The 27,940-nt window shown below is 40.3% G+C and overlaps 1 protein-coding gene across 10 annotated transcripts in view; it reads left to right on the top strand.

Moving 5' to 3' along the window:
- Positions 1 to 27,940, top strand: part of auts2a (activator of transcription and developmental regulator AUTS2 a) — a 495,300-nt gene that overhangs the window by 379,664 nt on the left and 87,696 nt on the right. The window contains exons 1-2 of one of the 10 annotated variants that reach the window (XM_024266754.2): positions 21,337 to 21,477; positions 21,585 to 21,685. The exons of the other annotated variants lie outside the window; for them this stretch is intronic. Of the exons in view, the coding sequence (XP_024122522.1) occupies positions 21,677 to 21,685 (9 nt within the window). The 5' untranslated portion in view covers positions 21,337 to 21,477; positions 21,585 to 21,676. Of the gene's footprint in view, positions 1 to 21,336; positions 21,478 to 21,584; positions 21,686 to 27,940 lie in introns of those variants that run through there. 10 annotated transcript variants of the gene reach the window in all.

Below are 27,940 nucleotides of genomic sequence, written 5' to 3'. Positions count from 1 at the left end.
TCTGCTGCTGCAGGGAAGCACCAAAGAAATGTCTGAGGAGACGCAGGAGGGAAGAACGGACAGACAGACCCCCAAAGCAGCTGAAACCTTTAAATGCATTTTCTTCTGGAAAAATAGCACAGTTGTTTACAAGTCTAAGCTATTGCACCTCAGAAAAATAAAACAGGTTATAAATGATTGAACGGAAATCTATTATAAGCAAACCAAAATTTTGAAAAGTCGTACTTTTTTGTATTCACATTAACAAGTGTTTAATTCACCGAAGAGTTTACATAACATTTGAACATGAACACATTTTGCAGTTTTATTTCTCGTGCAGCCTCCACCATCAGAGACTGTTTGAACAGATGGATGACATGTGGAAGCTCTTCTTCAGCCTGAAGACATGGCAGCCACCATGACCTACAAGAATGTCACATTTGAACTCGTGCGACCACACAACCCTCTGCTCCTTCAGACATCCTGTTTCTAACGTGTCGGAACTAAACTTGTGGCGCATGTTCAAAGCAGGCTTCTTCAGCAGACGGCACACGAGATCATGGATGTGGACGGTGGTTTGTATTTGGGTCATTTGAACAGGTAAATGATAGAGTCGAGCTGAATCTTTTCATTAGAGAACATCTGTCTGTTTCCTGCTCTTACAGTCCTCATTTGGCTTTATTTGACTGACTTTGTCCCATTGAACTTTTAAAAAATCTTTTGCTTTTCCTCTCATTTGTTGCCATTTACTATATTGTTCTTTTTTGTTCCAAACATCCAGTTAGATTTGTAAATTTTACTCTAAAAAGCATTATGTTAGTTCTGCTCTTTGGTAAATTAAGCATTTGCTCTTATGACTTATTGTTATCTAACTGTAAACAAGTAGAGATTTACAGAGATTTCCTAATTCTGCCTCCACGTGATCACATTTCATATTATAACAAAAACAGCCTGAAAAATGTATCATATTTTGGATTTTGTTATTATAAAATCATTAACATGAAAACTGCACCTTTAAGGGGGAATACCAATGCACAACATGTGACAGGTCACCGTTTTCAGTGCAACACCGTCTCTGAAATGCCATAAAGACGCTGCTAAAACTCAATAGATTCACTTCTGTTATTATTTGGAAAACACCATTTTTATTAATTTCCTATGAATTAATCTTGTATTTATCTTAAGACAGTCTGTGAAAATACTGTCTGACGTTAAACCGGTCCGTGTTTACAGAAAGTAGACCCACGGAGGAGCTAGCTAGCATTAGCATGATAGCATTAGCGTCTAACAACGGCGCTGTCTCCAAATCAACACTATTATGAATCTGTCTGTTGCTGCTTTAAGTGAAACAGTTTTATTCTCCAGTTCTGACAGTTGCATGTTCTGCTGTTTTATCAACCAAACTAGGCGCTACACAGGGGAAGTGATTGTGGGGTGGGGAGTGTCGCGTCGCGCATGTGTTTACCTCGCGTGCAGTCAGACGGATGAGGAGAAGACGAAAGAAATGAATCTTGAGAAGAGCTCAGAAACATAACTGATGCAAACGATCTGGTGACTAACTCTAACTTTTACTGTCCAAAGAGGAGAAAATGCTGCAACTGGCGAGGATTTTTGATATTTAAATAAATCTCAAATCTAATCAAAAAACAATAAATTAAAATAAATGTGTAAGTTGAGCCTCAGAAAGCTTTATGTGGGAAAATGAAAGATTTTGCTAAATTATATCGGAAGACAGTTTTTCTGTATTCTGTATCATCATCTGCAGCAGGTCTTTTTTTCTTTCAACATTTGGGCCACAACCTCCCATAAAATGGCATCTTTTGGCTTCAGTTTTGAGTGTAATACAGAAGTTCTATATCAACTCAAGTCCTGCATTGTTAGGTTTACTATTGAAACACCAAGATTAATGCTTTAAAAGATGAAAATCCAGTAAGGCTTGTAATGTATACCGTTCTCCATATCCTTATTAAAAGCCACTCAGAGTGTGGACCAGGGATGTCAAACTCAATCACACAAGGAAGGGGCCAAAATCCTAAACACTCCTTAGGTCATGGGCCGAACAGGATAAACATTTACTGAACAATCTAAAACTACATTTTTAAAACCGTAGCTCTTTAACATAGTTATGAGCTACATATATAGCAATATCTGTGATAATGCTAGTGTGAATGCATTTGACCACTGAAGATGATAGCTGAAATCACTGAAGCTAATGGCTAAAAAACCTGAAGCTGATAGCCAGCTAAAATATTAGCTAAATGTCAAATTAGCCTGAAAATCTCTAAAAAAAAAAAGAAACTTCAAAATAGCCTAAAAGAAACCTGAGAAAATTGTAAATTAGCCAAAACAGCTAGCATGTAAATATTAGCTAAACTCCAAACAGCCTGAAAAACTTGAATAAAGCCTAAATTAGCTAAAACAGCTAGCATGTAGCTGAAATATTAGCTAAGCTACAATAGTCTAAAAATTCTTAGTAAATACCAAAATATTCCGAAAAGCTAGCAGAATTTTTAAAACTTTAAAACTGTAACTATTTAACATAATTATGAATAATAAAAAACAGGAATATTATTCCAGAATAAATCAACTTAAACCTTAAATAACTTTCAATATTTATTCTCCATAAAAATATATTTTGTCACATTTTTCAAGTTATAAAATAAGCGCAAGATAACATCGGGTCATTAATAACAATAAAATAAAGTGATCTGGAGGGCCGGATAGAATTACCTGGAGGGCCGGATAAAATTACCTGGAGGGCCGGATAGAATTACCTGGAGGGCCGGATAGAATTACCTGGAGGGCCGGATCCGGCCCCCGGGCCTTGCCTCTTTCACATGCTCTAGATGAGTCTGTTTGGTCTCCTTGCTGTGAAGCTGCATGATGGTTTTCCAGGTGTTCCTGCTGGTGTCTCTGCATTGTGTTGTTGTTGTCTTTGCTGCGTTTTTTCTAAGCATCTTGATTGTTGATGACAATCAGCGGTTCTGACCCGTTTGAACAGAAGGTTTGATTTCCTCGTCAGGCCGTTGTTCGTTTCTCTGGAGGTGCCCCCGCCCAGTGCGACCCAGACCTGATCGGGCACCTCTGAGACGTCCCTGGTACACCCCCCTCCCCCACGTTATGTCTAAATCCTCAATACAAATCGCAGTGTTTCGGCTCTCCCAGCGGGGCCTATTACTGCCTGTGGGGCATTAAAGATCATTAATAGTGCTGTCAGAGGGAGCCTGGGGGGCGGGGGGAGCGGGGAGCAGCAGCAAGTTGCTTAGCTGCTCATAAATGGGAAATTAATACATCTGCTTCATTAATGCTGCGTTGTTTGATGTTTTTAGCTGGCAACTTTAATGATGTAGGTTTGAGCCGACGGGGCGTTTGACTAAATTTGATTCCTCCAATTAAGTAGTCAGGCTTCTTTTCTTTGGGGAAAATGGTTAGAGAGGAAAAACTGCTGCCTAATTATGGACTCCAAGCCTTCAGATTCGAAGCTCCTGCTCTTTTTTCCCTGCTTCTGCTTTTTCTCCCGTTCTGTCACTCTTCATCTGTCAGACACGGATTTCAGACACACATTCAGCAGCAGTCCATCATTTACTAATTAGGGTTAACTTTTGTAATCAGTACACTTAAAATTCTTGACAACATTACCATACGGTGTGTGTAATTGCATGTGTAGTGCAAGGTAATGATATTCAGCCCGTACAACAAATGGTGAATTTGCTATTACAGGGATTATTAAGCATCCTGGCATCTTAATTGCAGCCTTGGAAACTGAACAATGAGAAAAGCATTAAACAGCCTTTGAATTTGTTTTTTTTTTACGTGTTTTTTATCTGTTTAGAGCAAACAAAGGAGAAATGTACTTTATCCTGCAGCTTACAGCTCAAAATAAAATTCCTTCTTTCGGTGCAAAACTCACAGAAAAAAATCCAAAACAAAAATTCCATTTCCACAATGATCCGTACTGCGATCATCATTTGTGGTTTGTCTGACTGGAGAAGTCAGTATGCAGTTTGATAAGTGATCAGAAACGACTAAAAAGAGTTGAAGTTTCACTAACGCACATGTAACCTTAAACAGAAGCGATTATTTAGCTTCAGGAAAAGATGAATTGATAGAAAAGTTTTCTAACACTAAAGCAAAAACAATGGTGACATTTTTTCTGCACATGACTGAAGCAGTAGTTTTTATCAGCATTATGAAAAGGAGTTTTCTTTACTACAGTGAGCTGTAATTGTTCGAGAAAGTTCTTTGTGGTATAAAGATGTTTGGTTAATGTTTTCTTTCATTGTATCAAATAATAGTTTTGAGCTGCAATTGTAGAGCATGCCGAAATAAAATTATATGATTATGGTTTTTAAATTGCTTAATTCAGTAAGTCTGGGGTGATGATATATCTTATTAAAAGTTGATTTTTTTAAATTATTTTTCATTTTCAGTCAGTATTTATACAAAACTAAAATACAGAAAATTACTAATTGTTGAAATTAAAAATGAAATCACAAGTTGTGGATCCTTTTAAGATGGTTTTGGGTAACAGTAAAAGACAAATTCAAATCATAGTGATAATTCTTTGAATCATCTGCTGGGTCAGATCAAAGTGACTGCTAAGCCAGGATCTTACTAAACTAACTCAAAGTTACATTTCTGAGTATTTCTTTCTTCAAATCTTTGTGATTTAGGAGAGGATTAAAAAGCTTTCTTCCTGCTCCGCTCCATTCTGATTCATCCACGGTCAGACGAATCGATCCATGAACATCTTTGTTTTCCTGGTCTGAGCTGGAATCTGGATCAGAACTGCTGCATAGTTCTGATGTTGCAATGGTAATATTAGGCTGTGGGTGTGAGGGGCTGTAAGCTAGAGGGAGAGTGTAAGCAGATGATGGGAATTAGGGGTGGGCTTACTCTAAACCAACAGTCCCGCTCACAACTCAGAGGATAGTTTCTACTGAACTCCTGCTGCTCTGCAGAAACTATGTCCTAGAAAACGAAACAGTTTCTTAGATTTTGGCTAAAAACAGAACAAATTTAATTTACGACCCTCTTTAAAGATCAAACAATGATTAGAGTGGGATTTTAGAAGTCTCAAAGGGAAAGATGTAGAGCTGTAAAAGTTGGAACTGAAATGCTTCATTTCCAGGACATTTGTAGTAAATCTTTGTTAGGATTTCAACAAATCCTGAGCATAGTCTGGTAAAGTATCATCAGAACAACTCTAAAGAACACTGAGCTTTTGTTCTCATGGTGGTGAGGATTCGTCCTTATTTGAAAGTGGAGCAGAATCTGGTTTGTTCTCTGGAGCAGATCAGTGTGTTCAATGGAGGTAACGTTACTTTTTTGAACTAGTGGTTTTTATCTTTAGTCTGAGATGGAGCGCATGTGAGAGTAAGCTGTGATTTCTCGCTGATACTGAACCAACATCTAGTGTCTATGTAAATGAGTCTCTAACTTTGCAGTTTAAATGGGAGCAAGGCGGCGTGCGCGCTTGCAGGCATGCCGAGGGAAGACGGAGGGAGCAGGGGGAATGAGAGCGGCACACAAACAAACCATTATTAAACACATTCTTTCTTTAAGCTGCTTTCTGAAGAGCGTCGGGCCTGGAGCACTTTGACTTGACAAAAACAGGCTCTTTTTTGTTCTTTGAAATCAGGAAGTCAGATCAGCGCCGGATAAAAAGCTCAGCGCACAGGAAAGCAGAAGGACACTTTATTTGTTTACCGTGCAGCAGGCCGAGGGCGATAGTCGGGCTTCTCTTCATCCACAGGAGAGCTCCTGTTTGGCGGCGGCGCCTATGCAGCGCGCTGCCTCCCACCAGCACTGCACACAGCACCATCTGCTAGGACCTGTTGGCTTGTTTGTTTTCCAGAGCAAACAGCAAATCACTTCTTTCCTGTTCACGCTTTTTACCATATGCCACTGCCTGTTTATCAGAGCGAGGCATGTATATTAATGAAGTTAATCAAAGACGTGCACGCAACCACATCTGCCTGGGGAATTTTTAGATGATTGCACCCGCTGGTTTATTCATCACGCTGCCACCTCTGCGTGGGGCTGTGTCCACCTTTTAGAGCAGGTGAGAGCACAGTGGATGAGACGCACGTCTTCATGAAGAGTCACTTCTGCAGTTTGGTGTGAAGACTAACCGTTAGAGGGCCTAACAAAATAGGATTAAAAAGTTTGATCTTCTTTGGATATGGACAAAACAATGTTGAGCTGCTGCTGGAGAAAATAGGTTTTTCTATGTACTTCATTCAGTTTTGATATTGGATCTTAAACCAATGAAGTAGCATTTATATTCAGATTAACATTAGTAAGGAGGGAAAAGGATGAAGTGGACTTATTTATTTTATTTCTAATTTATTTTCCTGTGAAGGTAAATCACATTCAGCTTTACAGAGTACAATATAGATTGTTTTAACTGTTTCATTTAAGTAACAACCGAACAGCAACATTAAAAGTGAAAGGAGAAAAGGAGGGTATTTACCTGTCAACATAAATGATCAATACAGTCATATAATCCAGTCAAAGCAGGTTAACGAACTCTATCTATGCTCCTAGAACAGGGGTCACCAACATGGTGCCTGCGCTCACCAGGTAGCCCTCAAGGACCCTACAAGGTGCCCCCGGGCCTCTTCTAAAATGATCACAATTCACTTGTGAGCTGTGTCTAAAAATATAACAATTACTGAGGTTAATAAAGTGATGAATATTGTTATTTGCTTCTTAGCTTGTTGTCATTGTTGGTAATTATGGTGAGAAATCAGTGTCTTCACATACAGGATTATCATTATTCATTATTAACAATGTATAACTAACTATAACTAAGCAAAATGTATTATTTTAAAATGGTAGCCCTTCATATGACTCAGTCCCATGAAGTAGCTCTCAGTTTCAAAAGATTGGTGACCTGGTGTACTAGAACATGTTAAAAACACCAGGATTTCTATTGGAAGGGTAAAAGCCACGAATGTATTTGATGCTCTTAACATGTTTTTGCAGCATTTTTATAATGATGAGGATATATATAAAGAAAAAATCCTCTTAAAACGGAATTTCTGAGAATTTCTTTATTTAAATCCTTGTCAATCAGGAGCAGATGAAAAAATGCTGTTGGAAACACGTAGGGGGAATATGGAGAGAAATAAGTATCACCCCGATTTGTGTGCATAATTCCTGATTTGTACGCAACTTAGGGTTTGCTGCATATGTATTCTCGATTTGTAACTCATATAATACATTTTGTGCATCAGTACAAAAGTGACAAAATTCAAAAAAATACAAAATACAATTTACACATGAAAAATTTTAAAAATGTCTGAACAAGTGTTTTAAGAACATTTATCCCTTTAAAAATACAAAATTTCCCAGAAATGATTGCTTGCTGTCTAAAGCCCCTGAAAGCGCCTCCAACAGGGGGCTCTGTCCCAAGCGCTGGTCACGGTCACGGGGACAGCAGACGGCGCCGGACCCTTCTAAACTCCATAGGGCCGGTGGGCTGATCAAGTCTCTCTGCCCTGTGGGTGTTTCGAAGGGCCTCGCGGTGCAATCGCCGCGGGCTGCCGCCGCAGACCGCCAACCTTTATACAGTCAATTCACGCAGTTGTGGCCGGCAAATACGCAGCGATAGCAGGCAGCACCAGCCCACGATGATCTGCAGTGACTGCTGTCCCCGTAATCAACTTATTTGTAGAAAAACTGGGTTTGCACAGGTAAGCAACGCTGTAAAGCAGCTTTTCACCAATATAAAAAACATTAATCATGTAAAGTGCCGCATACTGAGGCGAAAACGGAACCAGCTGATACCACAATCATAGCTTTAAGGGTTGAACAGTTATGGTCATCAAAGGAATGGAAACACTGGAGATACAGCTCTGATGTAAAAGAGTTAACAGTTTTATAAATCTGAACACTTCTGTTTATTTCAGTTTTGAAAGGAGACAAACGATTACTCTTTTTTCCCCATTTTAAGCTCATCTTGCACACTATGCTGTTTATTCACGTTAAAAAGTTTTAATATGCTACAATTCTAAAATACTTGTGGAGTTTCAGTTTCTGGCTAATGATGTCTGGGCCCTGTACTGTCTGCAGCCAGGTCCCCCTCATCTGTGTTGTACCTGTAATGTTATGTTGTGGCTGTGAGGGGCTGGACGCTAAAGGAGAGAGTGAACCAAGAGATGATGGGAAGTGGGGACAGGCTTACTCTGTACTATCAGTTCTGCAACTCAAAGGGACATTTTTAACTAACTCCTGCCGCTCTGCAGAAACTCTCCTAGAAAACAACACAGGGTAATTATGATTAAAAGAGCTCTGGAAGCACTTAAGCCTCGTTTTCACAGAGCCGTCTAGTTTGGTACGATACGGTAAGGAGTAGTACGGGACGGTCCAGTTAATTCTGGTGAGCGTTTCCACTCAGTTAAGCCTTGTTTCCACTGAGCGGTTTGTTTTCACGGTGCATGTGTGGTGTAGGTCATTGTAGCAAAGCAACAACAATGGAGTTCATCCAGCAGCTCGTCCTTTTCTTGCTTTACTTTTTGTACAGCTTCTATACCAAGAATTGAATGTTGTTTCAAAGAGGATTGCGGTCGGCGAAGAGAAACATTAGCTTAAATTAGCGCTATCTTGGCGCTTTCTAATGTCGTCATCACTTTCTACCAATCAACGGGTGTCTAGAGCGGCTCCGCCCCAACCATTACATTCCACTTTTCAATGGACCTGCATCCGATGGGCCCCCCCCCCAACAGGTGCGGTTCGGTACTCTTAGATGGGTCCATTTTACAACAGAAACGCTCAGTTGAAACGAGGCTTTGGAAAATAGATCAGAAGATGATCGGAGTGTGTCTATAATTAAAGAAAAGTAACATAAATACGAGGGAGTGTGAAACGAGACTTTGCAGCTCCTACTATATTAAGGTCATTAGAAATCTGTCTAAAAGGCTCTTTTAAGCCTCATTTCCACTGAGCAGTGTGGTCCAGTATTATGAGCGTTTCCATTGTAAAATGGACTCATTAAACAAAACTGAATCGTACCTCTTGAGGGCCCCCATTGATTGTAGGTCCATTGTCATAAATGTAGGTCAATCACAGCACTCTGTCATAGTTCTTTAACAAAATTTCCAGTCTTTCAGTAAATGTAACATTTTGCAAACAGTTTTTACATTTTCAGTAAATCCCTGCAGCAATTAAAGTCAATTGTGTCACCGTTTTCAGCAAAAAGCTACAGCAGCTTCAGTGACTACTTTCAGCAAAAAGTATTCACACGATGCAACTTTTCTAGTTTCAGACAACCATCACATCAAACATGAGGAAATATCTAAGTTTGAAGTGGTGAGGTCTGAGTCAAGCTTTAGGGTTCATATTGAGGTCATTAAAAACACAAAAACATAAAGTTGCATCTATTTTTTTAAATTTGATAACTGTCTGATTTTGTGCTTTTTCTGTTCATGCTTTGTTCAACATAATTCAACTGTGTCACAAAATCTCCCCAATTATGCGACAGAATTAGAGACAGGGCTTTGAAAATGCCACTCTTGTATTGCAGATGAAAGGAAAACTGACTTCTCAACAAACACAGAAGTATTTAATTAACATTCTTTTTCATAAAAAGAGTCCCACATTTAAAGAGTTATTTAAGCTGACAGTGAAAGGACTGCTCCTCCTTTCACTCTACTTCTATTCACTCTCGCTTTCCAAAGTAATGTGTCAACATTACTTGACAACTGCTCTGTGTGTTGATTTGTTTCAACGTAGTGCTTAATTACACTTGTGGGTTGGCTAAGAGGAGCTTAATTGGATTGTTCTGCCTGTCACTCAGAATGAAAGAAGACAAATATGAAATGGCATGTTTGAAGTCGCCTAATCATTGGCTTTGCTGTGAAATAATTAAGGGCGTATTTCATGAAACATCCCTGACTTCACCACTGTCGCTGCATGCATCTCAATACATGCCACAGGATTTTGTTTTGTGCAGCATCAGTGTTGACCCTGAGATCACTTGTGGCTTCCTTTTATGTCTAACAGAGTCAAAAAAAGACTCCAAGGGTCTGTGGTCCAGAGCTGGACCCACGATTTTGTGCCTCAGGCCAGCATCCATGATGCCTTCATGGTTCATAGGGAAGAGGAGGCATCAAAACACGATACAAGCCTGACAAGGCTAAGCCCCACAGCTGGGTCGATGTTAGGCATGAAAGGATGGGGTTTCAGTCTATCTTAAGGTGTCCTCCTGGGTGATTGTTGATGAGTCAGTTGAAAGCTTGGCCTGTTTCCAGGAGCCAGTTTTACAGTCCCTCAAGGGCCTGAAAAGAAAGGCACTGCTCCCTCCCATTACCACACTGGTATTTGGGCAGCGTTTTGGCTGAAGGCGATGCCCTGACCAAGCCTAGCAGTGGGCTGACTTCCTCAGCTCTCTCTGGGGTTTGTTGTGGAATGTATTCTGGAGGCTACTGACTTTTTGTCAGCTTAACTGATGCTTTCAGACTTTCGTCAGTTGAGATTTTTTTCATTGACTCTCTGGGAATCAAAACAAGCAAGTGTCTCAAAGAGACATCTTACATGAACCTCCTCAGGTTTATCAGTTAATTCTGAGACTTTTTTTATGTATGTGTCTGTTGAAAATATTTCTGTTTGACTGGGTCAAAGTTCAGGATTTTGCTTTTATATTGCTTTTGTTTAAAGCTATAACTCCATTAAAAACCGAGGGGGTGGGCTTTGGTTTTGACAGCAAAGGGAGCCTCTGGAAGTACACTGCTCACAAAAACTAAAGGGACACTTTTTTTATTGGGCCTGGCATGAATTGAATTAAACCTGTCTGATCATTTTCTTGTTGGTTAATTAGCTGAGGGCCTCGTTAATCAATTTCAGCTGTATTGGTGTTCATGGAATTAACAACAGGTGCACTTCAGTGGCAACAATTAGAAAACCCTCCAAACAGGACTGGTGTTACATGTGGAGGTCATTTCAAGTTTCTCCCTCTTGATCTTTTTTGGCTGGTTTTCCACTCGTGCTGATTTTGGCTTGATAATTATCTCTACTGGCAGTATGAGGAGATTCCTTAACCCTACAGAAGTTGGACAGGTTGTCCAACTTCTCCAGGATGGCACATCCACACGTGCTGCAGCAAGAAGGTTTAATGTGTCTCCCAGCACAATCTCCAGAACATGGAGGAGATTTCAGGAGACTGGTGGTTATTCTGGGAGAGCTGGACAGGGCCGTAGAAGGTCCTCAACCCCTCAGCAGGACCCATACCTGCTCCTTTGAGCAAGGAGGAACAGGCTGAGCACTGACACTACTTTCATTTTGTCATTTTTCCATCTTGTATTCACACACTAGACATAAAATGATATAAAAACAGCAAAATCTAGCGATTTTGCTGTAGAAACCCCAAAAATGTTTAACAAACTGTTACAACATAGAATGAAAGTTTTAGTTGTAATTTTGTAAAAATAACAAGAATAAAATTTAAATGAAAATACAAAAAATCCAGGCTAAAGTCACAATATGCAGGCCCAAAAATAAGAATTTCTCACATCTGTCTATTTGACATTTTTCCTGGAATTCTGTTTCTTTTCAGCTTTTTCTTTTTTTTTCTCATACATTTTCTTTATTGTGTTTCTGAAAAATAATAAAACATTTTTTCAGGAGAGGTTTGATCCAGCTGGATTTCAGGTCGGCTCAGCTGGATTCTGCTCAGGTGGAGGTGTGTCTGACTTCCCTGAACTCCTCACCTCCCGCTACATCAGTGGACGGAACTTTCTGCAATTGTTAGACAACGCCGGTGCTTTTTATTGTGACAGTCCCCATCCTAAAATAAAATAATAGTCGGTTTCCTCTTTAGACTATAGCAGACCGCTCCGTTTGGCTCCGCCCCCCCATAGCAGGTGCACTGCTGTACGCAGGATAACAGTCGTCAGACTGACTTTTGTTCTCTGCCTTATTTATTAAAAGAGAAGTTTTGTCCAAAAACTACAAATAAATTCCATATCATCACTTTAATCTAATAAAATCTCAATCACAAAATGTTAAAAAAATAGTTTTACGTTTATTTTAGACTGTTTTATTACGCTGATCTCATAGCTGCACGGCAGGATGCCTGAGATCGTTAACACATATTAACGAATTAATTATGTTCTATTAATCGTGCGTGTTAACACATCAACATACATTTAAATACATATGCAAACACTTACTATACAACTGTCCATCTCTAAATCTAAACTTCAGTTTTTAAACCACTTTTAAGGTCTGTTTGCAGATTAATTTACTTAATTTTCCCTACATGTACTGGAAGAGACAAGGTGAGAATATCTTATTAAATAGCGATTTGGAAAAAAGGCTTATTGTAGAGGTTTTTAGGGGCAACCTGAGGAATGTTGAAAATCTCCTCTAAATGTAAGCTATAACCTGTAGAACCACAAGAGCCATGAACCAACTGCTGGTTTAGAACAGAAAACACATCTACTGTTTGCATTGACTCATCAGTCCAACAAGAAAAGTCCTGATTTCTGCATCGGCATTTAGATCAAAGTTTAGTTAAACTTTGTTTTGGCACACAACCTTTAACGTACTGTAACTTTCAATTGTTAACACGATCAACGGAATTCCAGCTTTTCTCCTTCACCATCTACTGGAATTATCGTGTTAATGGTTGAAAAGTTGCAGTAAATCAAAGAACAGAAACACTTGAGCTCTGGTGTTAAAAGGTTAACACCCATTGTCCCTTTTTTAAAGTAACACAAATCTATTCTTTGCACCATTTCAAAGCTTCTCTGAACTTGTCTGAACCATGTTTACATCCTTAACACATAAACCTGTTGTATTTCTGTGTCAGTGTAACGTCATTCCATCGTCTGCCTCGTATCCGTCCATGTGTCTAACCTGCATGAGTCCGTCTGTTTATTAGAAGCTCAACGACCACCAGATTCAAATTCTTAGCATAAACTCCACACCTTTGCTACCGTGCTATAACTTTGGCGCTGACCTCCACCCCCATGGCAGCCCTGCTGCTGCCCTGCATAGCCACCGGCAAGGCCATCCAGTGAATCAGTCAGCGCGGTGAAATCCAAGGTCAAACTGAGGGTCATCATGAGAGAGTTCACATCTCCGTTCCAGAATCTCCACGGTTACCATCATGCAGCCTCTAAAAACAAGACTATTCTGTGCTTTCACGTGTTGCTTTAAGGAATTATCTTGGGATTTATTTCAAACTCAGGCTGTTTATACAACCCACATGTTGTTTATTTGTTCATTTCATATTCGTTGATGGTTTAGCTTTGGTCACCATGGTGGCGTTTGTGACTCTAATCCACATTTTAACTCCTGCAACACCGTCATTCTGAAACAAGAAAAACACCACAAGATGTTTGATTCATAGATTTGCCCTTTTGACCCAAAGTCCAATAATCAGAACCTGCTGACCTGATCTAAACTGAAAACTGTTTTCCCATGTCCTTGCAGTTAGATCCCATCGTGCTGCAGATTTGCTCTTTTTGTTGCTCTTCTTGGGTCTTATTTGCCATCTAACTAGTTGTTTGCTAGTTTGGCAGAGTTGTTGATTAAAAACTTGGAAGAAACCAACATGGCAGAAAGAGCATATTCATTCATTCTACAGTCTGAGACACTAGAAGGACTTCAAGGTGCAAATATGAGTTCTCATAATGAAGAATTGAGATACATTATGAAACTAGAAAAGTTGCATTACCTGCAATAATGCTAGTGTGAATGCTTTTCGCTGAATGTTGCTAAAGATGTCGAAGGTTTTTACTGAAGATACTGAAGAAAAGTATTTTAATTGCTGAATTTTATGAACGTGCAGAGTGTTTTTATACAAAACTTGCATAATTTGCATGCAAAGAATTTGAAGAACATCATGGAAAAACATTAGCAATGTTGCTAAAATATTAGCTTAACTCAAAATTAGCATTAAAAACCTCAGTAGCATTGATGTTCTTAACATGCTGAACGCTCTAACACCATTTGAACATTCCGCCTGTGATGCTGCACCTGGCTGGCTATGCGGCCATCCCCAGAGGAAGAGGTTCCAACTATATTAGCGTTTCAGACAACTAACTTCCTGTGCAAAAAATTGTATGAATTGCATGAAAAAGAAATCACAAAAAATACGTACAATTGTAAAATAAAATTGTAAAATTTCAATTTTAGGGGTGAAATTTAACAATACAAAGAGTAAAAGCATGAATTTCCTGAACATGCTGAATGTTTTTAATTGCAGAAATTCGAAAAATTCCCATTCTTTTCAATGAGGCTGAGAAATCACTTAAGTTGGGTAAAATCGTAAAAACTGTAAAGTTTACGAAGACCAAAAATAGAAACCATAATGTCTGTAAGAAATTGAATGTTTTCATACCAAGATTGCAGAAATGACGGAAAGTGTGATTGAGTTTTTACGTGCCAAAAAGCATACAGAGAAAAGTAAATAATAAGAAAGAGAGATAGAATCACTATAGTGTGAATGTTTACAAAACATTCATACAATAAGTGAGACTGACCGATAAAGAAAGCTGCTTTGAATTCTAACACAATAACCAGAGTGAGGTGCCTTTTAATGCCTATGAGCGGTATAGGGCTAAGAAATAAATACAAATAATGAAAAAAAAAACATCACAATGGTGCAAAGGTTGGATGGTCAAATAAAATAGAGTCATGGAGATGAACCTGACACTCTTCAACTCTGTGAATGCACGCTCACTATTCAGCCCATTTTTATTCTTCTTCTCTCCAAGTTATGTGCAGCATCTCCTCTGAAGGTGGCAAGGGTGAAAGGGAGTGACAAGGACCTCAATTGAGAAGAGTGGATTATCTCATGAAGCAAAATCAATTAGAACGTTACGCTGGACTGTGAACATTTATCCATTTAGCTTGACCACTATTGAATTTCCATGATGGGCTTTGACTGTTCTGAGGGAGAGATCAGAGTTAATGGCGATTGTTCTGCACTCCTCCAAATGTTTTATCTGCCTCATTCAGTGAGAGACACTTCATCAAACTACAGAGAACCCTGCGGCCCATTGATAGATGGGCTTTGTGTGGGGCTTGTGGAAAAAAGATGAGGGGTGGGGGGTTTAAGGCTGCGGGGAGGGTGGTGTATGGGGATGTGGAAATGGGGGCGTCGCAGATGTCCAGCCCTTTGAAAGAAAATTAAACAAGTACCTCATTAGACAACGCTTCAGTGCTCCCTGGAGGTGGCCACTGAGCCAGGCTTTTTAATGAGCTGGGAACTTAAATGCTGCCAAAGTTTACCCCGGCCTTGCCTTTCACTGTTAGGCCACTGGAAGAGGCATACCCCCCACCCTTCATCACCCTGGACTCCCTCATCCCCACCCCACCCTGGTCCTTCTCTCCATTGAGGGCTGCTCATGCAGAGGGGAGAGCGGCACCACACTGATTCCCTGCCTTTCAGCTCCGGAGAGGAGGATAATGCTGTTTTTGTACCACGCATCCAGTGGAATTATGTGCGCTAATTTGATTAGGGGAAGATTTGATTAACTGGAAAATGAGGGCTTTGCTTAGACTTTCACACGCTTAATTTATCCCTTGCAAAGCAGACGCAACATTGTGTCATGAAACTCAGAAGGCATATGAGAAGCCCATTCACAAGCTAGATGGCCCTTTCAGACTCAACAATATCTAAGACTGCCACGGTTCAAATTGGGATAATCAGTTTAGAGCTTTTTGCCCGGCCTCAGAATACAAATTGCATTTGGCATTACCAGTGAAAAGGTTCAAAGGATAATGAGATTACTGTAGCAGAGAATCGAGGTAAGGCGGAACATTTTTAGAGGAAGATGCAAAACTAGTGGCATTGTTGCACATTATGCATGTGAATGTTTGGGGCTTTTATTATTGTTTATGTTGGTGGATTTCTACTGGGTTGCCTATAAATGATGATGATGCTCTGGCACTAAATAGTAATCAAAGCTACAGTTTGTCAGACACATTGTAAAGATAATAGATATTGCTACAGAAAATAATATTTGTCATGCTGCATGGAAATTGGTAAAAGGCTGTTATTGTGCGATGCCTTGAATTCATTTGGTGCTTTTCACTCATGTCTATGATCCCTTTGCCCTCTTTGAAATGGCTTCAGGGAGCAAAGAAACTAAATGCTTTCCTTTTGCTCCTTTTAACATGCAGCCATGAAGGTCATATTACTGCATGGTGATGATTACATTTGAATGAAAAGTGACTTCTTCTGGGAGAGGAGAGAAAAAAGAGCCACCGGCGGGCTTGATCTTTTCTCTCATCTAACACCCTACACTCTGTGACCTTCCCCTCTGGCTGGCCAGAGCTTTGGTAAGCCTCCCCCTGCTTCAACAAAAGGGTAAGGTTCTTTTTCTTTTTGTTTTTTGGAACAGGGATTATCTTTGAAAGGGCTTAGCAGCTCTTCAACACACCGCTTGCTTGCTGTTGTGCATGGTGGCCAAAACCCATGTGAAGACTCACATCTCCTCAAGAACCTACAAGTTGAGAGACTTTTTCCTCTTGTTTTCATTGATGAATCTGCCAGTGTGGAAGCTCTAAATTGGGACATACCGAGTGCCAAGAATTTTTCTGAAAAATAAAAATCCTGGATGACAGGGGGAGACAGAGATGGAGACATGGAAGGAGAAAAGTGGAAATCCAAACAGATGAGCTGTCTCCTGTTGGACCTCACTATCTTCCCCATCTGTTCACCCTGTTTTAATTAAATCTACAGAGATGAGGATCTTTTCCCTCTCATGCCACCTATCTGCGGCTGATTCCTTTGTCGTTCCCCTCCTCTTCCTCGCTCCAATGCCGTACTTGAGTGATGGTGGAATGACGCCAGCGTCCACTCATCTCCCTACCTTGCTGCCAGCTGCTAATGAGAGTGAGCCAGAGAGGCATGAGAATGTTGCCAGCCATTATGAGCTGTTAATGAGGAGCGTTTGAGAAAAGGCCGTGGCTTAGGCCTCCTGCCATCAGCGGCTCTGCACAGTCACACACAGCGTTCATATGTACACAAATTAAATCTGCCTGTTTTTAACACCTCTGCAAAGCACATGTTTACAGCTCTTGTGGAATAAAAATAGAGCAACAATGTTCTACCTTTTGGGTTAATGGCTTTTATGCGATTGTCTATAATTTCTGCTCACTTTACTTGTTAACAGACAGGGAAAAGGGCATCACAGGATGGAGCAGGTTCTAAGTTCTCTCTATTCTGAAACAAGTCTAACTGATCAAAACACCCATGACATAAAGAGAGGACTCTTCTTCTTTAGTTGACATTAATCTTAAATTCTTGTTACTAAACATCTTATTGTAGCATGCTCTCTCACACTGAAAGCTTAATGTGTAGCTGCTTTAAGACACTAAAACTGACCATGGTTGAAGGTCCAACAGTCTGTGGTTTTAAGACATCAGCTAATGCAGATTTTTAGAATTAGGTCAATCATTTACCAAATTTAAATACCAATTCTTGGGTAAATTAATCTATTGGTCAGATTTTTTTTTTAGTCTCCGTTTAAAATAAACTGCCAACTTTCATTCTCAAGTTTGGTGCAAACCAGGAAATATCATGTAATAAAAGCCAACCCAGTCATTCAAACAGTGATGAGTACTGTAGGGACAATGAAGCACAAAGAGGCACAGAGAACTTTAGATGACATTTAGGAGTGTAAGCAGGCTGAAGAAGTGTTGAAGTAATTAATATCGGTATAATCCAAAATAGGAATCAATAATTGGGATATTAGTCTTTTTCTGATATGGAAGTTAAAGCAGTGAACTGATTGATAACGTGTTTTAAGACTGTTGTTTAATTTACTGGTAATTGATCAAATAGGAGTTTGGAAAGATAAATTTGGTTCAAACCAGACACCAAGATATTTAAAAGACAGTGGTATATATCTTTGTTTATGTCAGATTTCTCCATTAACTGAAAAAAATCACGGTTTTATGAACTGTAATGTACAGCAAGCATTATCTATACCAATGAAATAAGACAATATTGTTGGTATTATTTTTCATCTAAGTGATCATACCCATTGGAGTTAAATTACTCTCCATCCCAAAAAGAACACAGGATAAATAAACATGTTAGGTCGACCTGCCAGTATAACTAAAGGCTGGATACAACAATCTCTAAATCGGATCAGCTTGAGAATCTCCGCCTCAACAAGAATTCACTTGTTTAGTTTTTCTGGTTCCTTATGACTAACCTCTTTACTTTGCTGCTTCATTTTCCAGACTCGTCAAATTCACTGCTTGACACTTGTTCAAAACTGTGTTCAGAAACGTGATACTCCTGTTGCATGTGTTAGGAGCTTCTGGTATGTTTTCAGCCTCTCTTCCTCGTGGAAGCACTGACTGTACCACATATCTGTATATCTCATATAAAAACAGTGCATGGAAGACACAGATGATGTTGAGAGATCAGGTTTATTTATTTTGAAGAGTTCTACAAAAGCCTCAGTGATCATGACTCCATGTCTGGGTTGATGAGATCATTCAGAGACTCTCCTCACAGTACTCTGAGCCTTACCCTCTGCTGCAGGAGCTGCAGCTGAATGACAGACGCTATTGGCGGTTCTACCGTTTGACGACTTGCTGCCGCTGATCTTAGGAGGGAAAGAAGCAAGAATAAAATTAGAGAACCTCATCTGATATTGTTGTTTCAATGCAGATAAGAAAACTATCATGCAGTTCAGGAGGAGAAGGATCAGATTCTCCTCCATGTTGGTTTTGGACTCTGGGGGGCCTGGGGGGCTTTTCATTTGGAGAACTTGGTGTTTTTCCTGGATGGGAAGGTTGGTCATGCTATGGACTCCTGTGGACTCTAGCTCAGCTACATGGTTTATCTCTCTGGACATGATGTGCAAACTCACATCAATTGGTTTTTGAAGCTGAAAAACTCTTTATTTCAACATGTTGTAATGCGGGCCCTGTAAGGACATGTCACATCAGTAAGAATTGAATTCATGAACTATTTATAGAGGTAGTGTGGTATATTACATTTATTTGTGGAAATACTAAGATATGTACATATACAAGCTTCCACGTGTATATGTACAGTGTTTGGAAAACTCACAGTAGTGATCATTCTTCGAGCACAACTAAAAGGCTGAACAACAGCTCAGCAGCTTCCACATCACAGCCCTAATGTCTGTGAAAATCACAACTTTAAGCATAAAACTGAGAAGATGATTCAAATCCGTGTTAAAACTGTAATTAGTTTAAAATATGTGCTGATAAGAAACACAACAAGTAAATTCACAGAATTTACTTGTTGCGTAAAATCTGTATTTTAAAAACATCCTGAGATTTAAAAGATACAAAAATCTGAATATCATCGGCATAAAAATGGTAGGAAATTTAATTAAAAGAACTTCAAATATACTGCAAAGGCAACAGATATAAAATGAACAGTAAAGGTCCCAAAGCAGAGCCTTGTGGCACACCAGAAGAGAGAGAAGCAGAGGAGGACTTAAACTTAGAGGATACCACGGTAAATGATCTACCAGTGAGGTATGAGGGGAACCAGTTTGAAGCGGATCTGGGTACCCCAACCCAGTTTTACAGCCTGTCCAGGAGGACGTGATGGTCGACAGTGTTGAAGGCTGCGGTTAAGTCCAGAAGCAGAAGTACGGAGCAGTTTCCTGCATCAGGATGTCATTTGTGACTCTGAGAAGAGCTGTTTCAGTGGAGTGAGATCTTGGAAATGAATGAAAGATTAAAGATAGATCCTTAACTGCTCAAGAGGGAGGGGTCAGGTCCAGTTTTTTAAAGAGAGGAAAGATGACAGCTTCCTTAAAGTTCTCAGGCACTTGACCAGTCAGCAGGGACGAGTTCATTATTGACAGGACGCAGGGACCAATGGACTGAAAGACATCTTTGAGTAAAGGTGTCGGCAACACATGGGGCAACACAGGGAGCAGGAGGATGACTTCATTGTTCCCACTTATCTGACCAGCTCAGGGAGACAAACAGGTGAAAACATGTAAAATCACAGGCTGAGGTGGGCTAGGAACAGAAACCAAAGCAGCTGTGTGACATGGAGTTTCTCAGAGTTCTGAGTTTTTCAATAAAAAATGATAAAAACGTTTCACAATCATCATTTGAGTGGATGGGGACAGTAGGTGGACATAGGCATAACAATCTCACTAATGGTGTTAAACAGCACCTTAGGATTTCCTCTGGTTTTAGAGAGGAGATTGGTGAAGTATGCAGCCCTGCATCTCTAACAGCATTATTAAAAGAAACTAAAAGATCTTTAAGATAAAGGAGATGAACATCCAGGCTGGTTCTTTTCCACAAACGTTCAACTTTTCTGTAAAACTGTTTTAGACGTCAAATATTGTTGTTTATCCAGGGAGATACTTTTGTTACAGGGGCTAGTCTAGTTTTAATGGGACAGACTTCATCTGAAATGGAAAGACAATAACTGTTAAAAAGACCCAGTAAAGCATTCACATCAGTGCATGGAAATGGAACCAAATGAAAAGCATTAGAAAAGGCCTCAGCTGGAGGAGTTTGGGATGCGAGTGCTGACTTCTCTGCATGCAGGCAAAAGCGGCAGAAAGTGACAGGTTATAAAATGACAGGTTCATCCATTTCTGGTAATGATCCTCAGTGTATTGGAGTGTCTGGGTTTCTGTTTTTCCTTGTCGTGTCCTCTTCACTGCCTAATCACCTTTTTTGTTTCTCAATGGGTTTTTCAATGTTCAAGTTTATTTATGACATGTTTAGTTTTTGCCACCAAGCCTGGTCTCCTGCATTATTGGTTTAACACCACCAGTGTCTAACAATAATCCAAGTTTCTGTTGTTCTTTCTCTACCAAGTGTTTGTTTTTTTTCTGAAATGGATAGTTGACAACAACTGCAGCCTACAGCTCAGGCCTTCTACTGGCTTCAAGGCTTCTTCAAATTCAAACAAGCTCAGGCTAAAGCCCTCACACTGAGTCTTAGCAGCTCCAGCTTCTTTCACACAAATTCTGAATCATCGATTGTTAAGACGATTGTTCTAGTCTAGTCATGACGGAAAGGCTTGCCAGTAAGCAGTGCAGGCAGCTGTGACTATGTCTGAGTGTATTTGTCTGTTTCTCTGTGTAAATGAGCTCCAGCTAGATCTACAGGAGGGTTTTAGTTTTGTGCAGAGCTGAGCCCACGGCACAGCCAGAACGGGTTGAGTTTCAAAGGGGCTTATCAGGGGAATTAGGCAAGCCTTTGGAGTTGAGCATAGCCTAATTCTTGGTGACCTTTCCCTGGCTCTGGTTTGACTTTTTGTGGTGATCAGCAAGTGCTCTAACAAGCTTTTCCGTCTGTGTGGCTGGGGATTACTGCGGTACCGCCTGCCCTCCCCTGAACTCACAAGAAGCCATCTGTGGTAAAGAGAGATTAGGAGAGCGAGAAAGACCTGCGGAGAGAAAGAGAAGGCGAGAGTGAGAAGAAGCGAGGAATAGCCTAAAGGGGCATTGTCATGCCTGTCTGCATGGTGGGGAAGATTCTGCGCTTGTCAAAGTCTTCTTTTGTGGCAAATTGGTATGTTTTGTTCTGCTTTTTTAGCCTGCCGAGCACAGAGAACCCTCTCAGCCTGCATAGTTTACACAACTATGGAAATTGAAGTTATTTTTGTTGTTTTCGGTTAGGATTGTCTTACTGTTCCTCTGGAATACATGCTTGGAATTATTTCACCTTTGAAAGCGAGGATGACCATCGTTGTTTAAAGAAGTGCTTCTGCATGTTTGAGGTAAGTCAGCGTTCTCTGAGTCATTTTCTAACACTAACACATGTTCGGGCGTTCCTTCCACACAGCCTTAGGCTCTGGTGTTTATCAGCAAACCCTGCTCTAAGCAGCATTTTCATTCAAAATACAATGTAGCTCGATTTTAAAAGAAATGAAATGGGCAGAAGAGAGCAAGAGCATTAATCAGGCTTTATGTTTTTTTCAGTACTACAAAATGCAAATGAGATGTTATGCTATCTGATTGCTTTAATTATATTTCCTCAGATGATCTTTGTTCGGAGCCCCTGCAGTGTTAACAATTGAATTGATTGCGTTTAATCAGTGCACTTTTGTACTAATTATGAAGACAGAATGTCACTTCACTGATGAAATTGTAGATAGCTTGTTGACTATATTAAAAAGATAGCTACAGTTATTCTGCATTATTACATAATAACACTTTGAGATATTTATGCTGTGGAGTTAAATTGTGGATATAATTGACATTTGGACGTTTTTTTATGTTTTTGCTTGAACCAATTAGTTTCCTTTTGTGTGCATGTTTTGCACTTATAACTCCAGTGTTGATGAAAATGTGTCTTTGTACTTCCAGAAAACTCATTGTCAAAACAGCAACTCCAGTCCTTTATTGGGAAGAGTCAAAAGAACCTTTTTGTATTTTATTACTTTTATCTTACGTTACTCTTTTTGCTGTTGCTGCTTTTAATCTGTGGTGCTTTATAACTTTTTATTGTTGAAATGTCTCTTATGTCAAGCACCTTGTGTATAAGTGCTCCAAGCATAAAGTGATCGATTATGAAGCAATATCAAAAATAGAAAAAAAAATCATTGCTTCCTTTGCCTGCTTTTATCCATCAAGTGTTTCCTCTTTCAGCGTGTACAAAAACTAAGGGTAGCTGTGGATGACGTTTTATTTACCCTCAGAAAAGCAGCAATAATTAGTTTGAAGCTGTTTTTAAAGATAGTAGAGTAAACCCTTCACCATCATTTTAATCAGTTAGGTCTATGTGACATGTCAAAAATCTAAACATAAATTAATTAATTACTTAAGTTTGACGTTTTCTTCAAAGCCATAGAGCCACAATGGAGGAATAAAAGAGCCACTCGTGGTTCCAGAGCCTCAGGTTGCAGACCTGGTTTAGACTGTGGGCCCCTTTACCAAACCCAGTGCAGAACTTTTACAGTAATCACCATATTTTACATTTTTAAGAATCAACCATGCAAGTTATTGCAGCAGTGGTCAAAACCAGGTAAAGTTTGCCTATAAAAATAATTTCAAGTCAAGAATTTAGCTCTTAGATGGACCAATATCAGCACAAACACAGACATGTTCGGTTTGTTCATATAGGTCATATGTGTCGCTGACATGGCGCTTGTAAGATAGCTGCTGCAGGTACAACCCTTGGAGGAGAATTGAAGACTGGGGGGAGAGGGTCCTCGTCATCATTATGCACAAGTCATCTTGGAAGCCTCTCCTGCCTCTCTACAGCATTATCATAAAAAGTGATTTAGGGCTGATTGATGTAAATGGCCCTCTGTTCTTTTTCTATCATTAACTGGCCCTTTGCCGTGGCCACAGGCAGTGATTAAAGCTGTCATTTCCAGCGACTCATTAAAGGAGAGCACCGGTCTGTGGGAGAGATTCAGACGGAGGGCAGGAGGGAGGAAGGGAGGGAGGGAGACTGAAGGATGAAAGAATGGGGACGTTTTATTATGTGATACCTGATAAAACTAGCCTTCTAAGAAACACAGACTCAAAGGAAACACTTTCTTTTTTAAAAACCACAACATCCACTGTAGCTCTTTATGAGATCATTTTAGGCTGCAGCAGGAACAATCGCAGTGAGGTTCAAATCCAAATGAACTAGAAAAGTTACATTACCTGCGATAGTGCTAGTGGGAATGTTTTTAGTCCCTGAAGATGCTGAAGCTTTTTGCTGAAAATGGTGACCCGATTTACTTTAATTGCTGAAAGGATTTGCTGAAAATGCAAAAGCTATTTGCAAAATTAGCTAAATGACTGGAAATGTCATTAAAGAACTTTAAAAAAGCACTGAAGTTAACTTAAATTTCTGAAAAAATTGTAGTAAAATTGCTAAAAAAAAATCCTCACTACATGACAATTTAGCAGAATATTTATTGTTTCCTTAATATGAGCTAAACTCCCCCTTGGCCAAAAAAGCCTTAGTAGATGCCAAAATGGCCAAAAAGCTAGCACATAGATAACATTTTAGCTAAACTCTAAAATTGGCTAAAATCCCTTGGTAAACTAAATTAGCCAAAAACGTTTGCCGGTTGCTAAAAGAGAAGCTAAACTCTAAATTAGCCTAAAAAAAAAAACTCAGTAGATAACAAATTACCCAACTGAGCTAGCATAATGCTAAGGCAACTGTGCAGACCAGCTCAGTGGCTTTGTGGTAGAGTGTCCGCCCTGAGATTGGAAGGTCGTGGGTTCAAATTCAGGCTGAGTCATACCAAAGACTCTAAAAATGCGATCCAGTCTGTCCCCGCTTGACACTTAGCATTAAGGAGCTGGATTGGGGGGTTAAACCATCAAATGGTTCTTGAGCGCAGCTGTGTCTGCAGCTCACCGGTCCCCCAGGGGAGGGGTCAAATGCAGAGAACACATTTCCCACACACCTAGGTGTGTGACAACTAATGGGACTTTAATATAACAGCTCAATGTCAATTTTTTTGAAAATCACTCTAAGAGATGAAAACATAGCCCATGAATATATTTAAAGGTTTGTTGATAATCTAAGCAAAAATACTGAATTTGAAGACTTTGTCATTTATTTCCTATGGGGAATATTTTGCTCAATATTTCAAAAACTATCAGGTTTATACCAGAAATACAAGCAGTGCTCTTCTGAACAAGCTGAACGTTTTGATGCTAAGATTGCTGAAATCTCTGAAAGTGTGATTGGGTTTTTATGTGCTGAAAAACATACAGAAGAGGAGCAGGAGAATCACTATAGTGTGAAGGATTATGTAACATTCACACTATTTAAGAAATTATCATAAGGAAAGTGTAAGAAAATCAGTCGATGCTCTTTATTTTTGTTTAACTGGAGATCACAAGCACACACACTAAAGAGAAGCATTTGACAAACAATCGTAGATGCTAAAAAGTGTCTGCAGCCCCCCCATGACTCCTGTCAAACACAGTACTCTCCGTGAGTCACACTCGCACTTGAACAGGGAGCAGAGTGTGTTTGTGTGCTGCTGGCTGATAGGAGCTTTATCTACTTTAATGGGGTGTTCTTGGTTGTAAGGCAGTGGGATGTGAAGCTCCAGCTGAGCTCTGCTCTGCAGGGGTCTACAATAGCACCATGTCCTGGGGATCTGTGCTAATGGCCAAGGGTGCCCTCACTGCTGTTGGAGCCAGCAGCCCCCCACCACACAAACACACATCCCCTTTATTTCACAGTGGTCCTTTTGCTCCTGCTGGTAGCATGCTGGGGTTGTGATCAGAGCTGTGCATGACTCATAGGAATGGAGACTACAGGGAGCTGGAATGAAATGGATAGGAGAAACGTGTCTGCTGGGTGCCCAAAAGTCAAAGTGCATGACAGTTTGACTGGGCTTAAAGCAGCTCTGGTCTCAGAGTGAAAGCTCAGGACAGGAATTGGTTTATGGGCTTAACCATGTTTGGCTCCGCCACAGTGGCAGCTTCTGTCCGGCCTTCAGGTGTCATCACAGGGTCAACCACAGGACAGCTTCTTAGTTTCAATTTCAGGAATGAGCAAATTTCCATCAGGTTGGGAATGGAATTCCTTCAGAGTTACTATGCTGTATATGACGGGTTTCTCTTTGGATGTAGCCTGATAGAGCTTTTTCTCCCTCTCTGTCTGTGGTGCTTGTGGGTGAAAGCGTGACGTAGATGTCAGCCAGGCTGGGTCAGAGCAAGCATGTGTGCAGGAACATCCGACATCATCAATGTCAGCTGTGAGCTTGAGGATTTAGGATAAACATGGCCTCCAACTCATTTGTGGGCTAAACTACAATCTAAAGCAAAACTCAGGTGGGCGCCATCAGTTGAGCTGTATTTCCTGTTAGATTTTCTCTTCTGCTAAATAGCTGAATTTGTATAAAGGTTTAAATTGGCCTCTGTTGTATATTTTTGTGAGTCTGAAAGCAATGCGGTGTGTTTGAAATGTGACAGTTCACCCAGTGCTCTGTCAGCTACAGCTACAGTAAATTAACCCATTCTGCCATCTAGAGCCTTGCAGCTTATTTACTGATGCACACAAAAAGCTACAATTATAACTGCTTTGGAGGACACCCAGTGGGTTGTTCTGTGCTCGACTTCTTACCCTCGTTCTTCAAGAAAGCTGTATTCTGAATAACAAAAGTGTGAGTTAAAACAGACTCAGTTTGGTTTGCAGGCTAACACGTCGTACAATGTTCCCCTGCTGTATTGCGGTCTTACAGTTTCACGGATTTTATTCAGTCCAATTGTGCCGTTTTTTTCTTCTCTGATTGGCTGTTGACCTCATCAGTCAATCACCATGACATGTTCAGTTAGCCAGAGTTACATAAGTCTTCAATCATGATCAGATTCTATAAAAACTGGACTCATTTTTTCTATAAAGCTTTGAACTGTAAGACTTTAAACAAGAGAGAAAAGTGTGAAGATGTTCATGTCTGTCTGAGAAAAGTCTGTGTGTAGTTTACCGCATTAGAACATTTTCATTTTACATCTCGGATTTCATATGTTGTTGGTTATTATTAAAACGTAACATCAGCAATAAACAAGGTACCAACGTATAAAGTTTTTAAAAATATATTTTTTTAAAAAGTTTTTGTTTTACACAATCTGGAACAATAACATTCAGATGTTTTTTGTGCTGAAACTTTGTTCACATGTATATAATGTTGACATTTACTATAAAATATGTTACTTTTAGAAAAACTAACATATTCAAGAAACAAAAGTGCATTTTGAAAGGCTTTTTTAAATGTTTTATATATCAACATCATATATTTTTAAGTAAATTGTGGTGATACCTGTTATTTTAAAATGTTGGGTCTTGGGCTGTGATGGTGTCACTAATATTGTTCCAATTGTTCTATAGACTTTCAAGGAACACGCAAACATTGATGTTTTCTTTGATGCTTTTGCACTTTACATTGGTTTAAATAGTTGAGATATTTTGGTTCCTTGAGAGTCATTTGGCATTTTTCATGCAGTTGCATGGAGCCAGCAGTCTTCCTCCTCCTCCCCCTCTTCCTCCTTAGCTTCATGCTGACAGGCCTGCAGCCTCCTCGCAGGGCCTCCATAATGAGGAGCTTTCTCCGACCTCAGAAGGCCCAGGACTGAGCTGAGGCTATTCCAGTTACCAGTGGTAAAGGAAGGAATGGAGGGACAGAGCCAGGCTACCAATCCATCTACAGCCTCAGCACCGCATTAGCATGGATTATGTCATATGTCACATCATGCCACACTGCTGTTAGGGCCCTAGTTAGTCTTGGTTGGAGGCCTTAAGGTGCCCAGACAGCTGACAGTGGCATTATTACTCTCGCCTGCAGGCTTCACCCTCCCGGGGAAGCTCTGCCTGCAGGCTGTGATGCCCATTGAGGGGAAGGACTGACAGGGTCTTTATGACTAGACACGCTCCCTAAGGACCACTCAGGAATAAATTAGCATGGCCACAACCCTTCTGGCATAATGCAGTTGGACATGAGGGAGGCAGTCCCACCCCCCACTCCCCCCAGAGGACGAGTGTGCTCAGTGCTCAACCTTATCTTTGTTAAGCATTAAAATACATGATTGCACCTCCAGGGCGAGCACAAAATCTGTCCTTTGTGTGCATGCATCACAGCATCTCACACCTAATTATAGACCGTAAACTGTGCAGAGGAGTCACTGCAGTTCAAAATGAGGCCTTGTTTGTGAGTTAATAAAGACGCTTGCTAGTGTTGTAAAAGTTGTTTCACTGTCTCCAGGGGCATTTTCTCCTGCTTGGTGACTGGACGGGATCAAAAGGGAAACGTGATGCATGAGAGTAAGAGGAGAGCGGCTTAGTGTGAGATGATGGAGCTGGAACACCCGGCCCTGAGGAGGTGCAGCTTCGTAACCTCGGCCTGCTTTGTCTGATAAGACTGTTGCTTTGTTGTAGGCTGGGGAGTCATGCAGACTAGCTGGAGGCTTTTAAAGCAAGCTTTGCTGGGGAGTCGCTCATCCAGACCTTTCATTAGCCTGTCGTGCATAAAGAGCTGAATCAAAGTTTCAGATCCGGAATTGTGTTAAGCAAT

Source organism: Oryzias melastigma, linkage group LG14, assembly GCF_002922805.2.
Source record: "Oryzias melastigma strain HK-1 linkage group LG14, ASM292280v2, whole genome shotgun sequence".
NCBI classification, from domain to species: Eukaryota; Metazoa; Chordata; class Actinopteri; order Beloniformes; family Adrianichthyidae; genus Oryzias; species Oryzias melastigma.
This window is presented reverse-complemented; position numbering and strand designations above follow the sequence as displayed.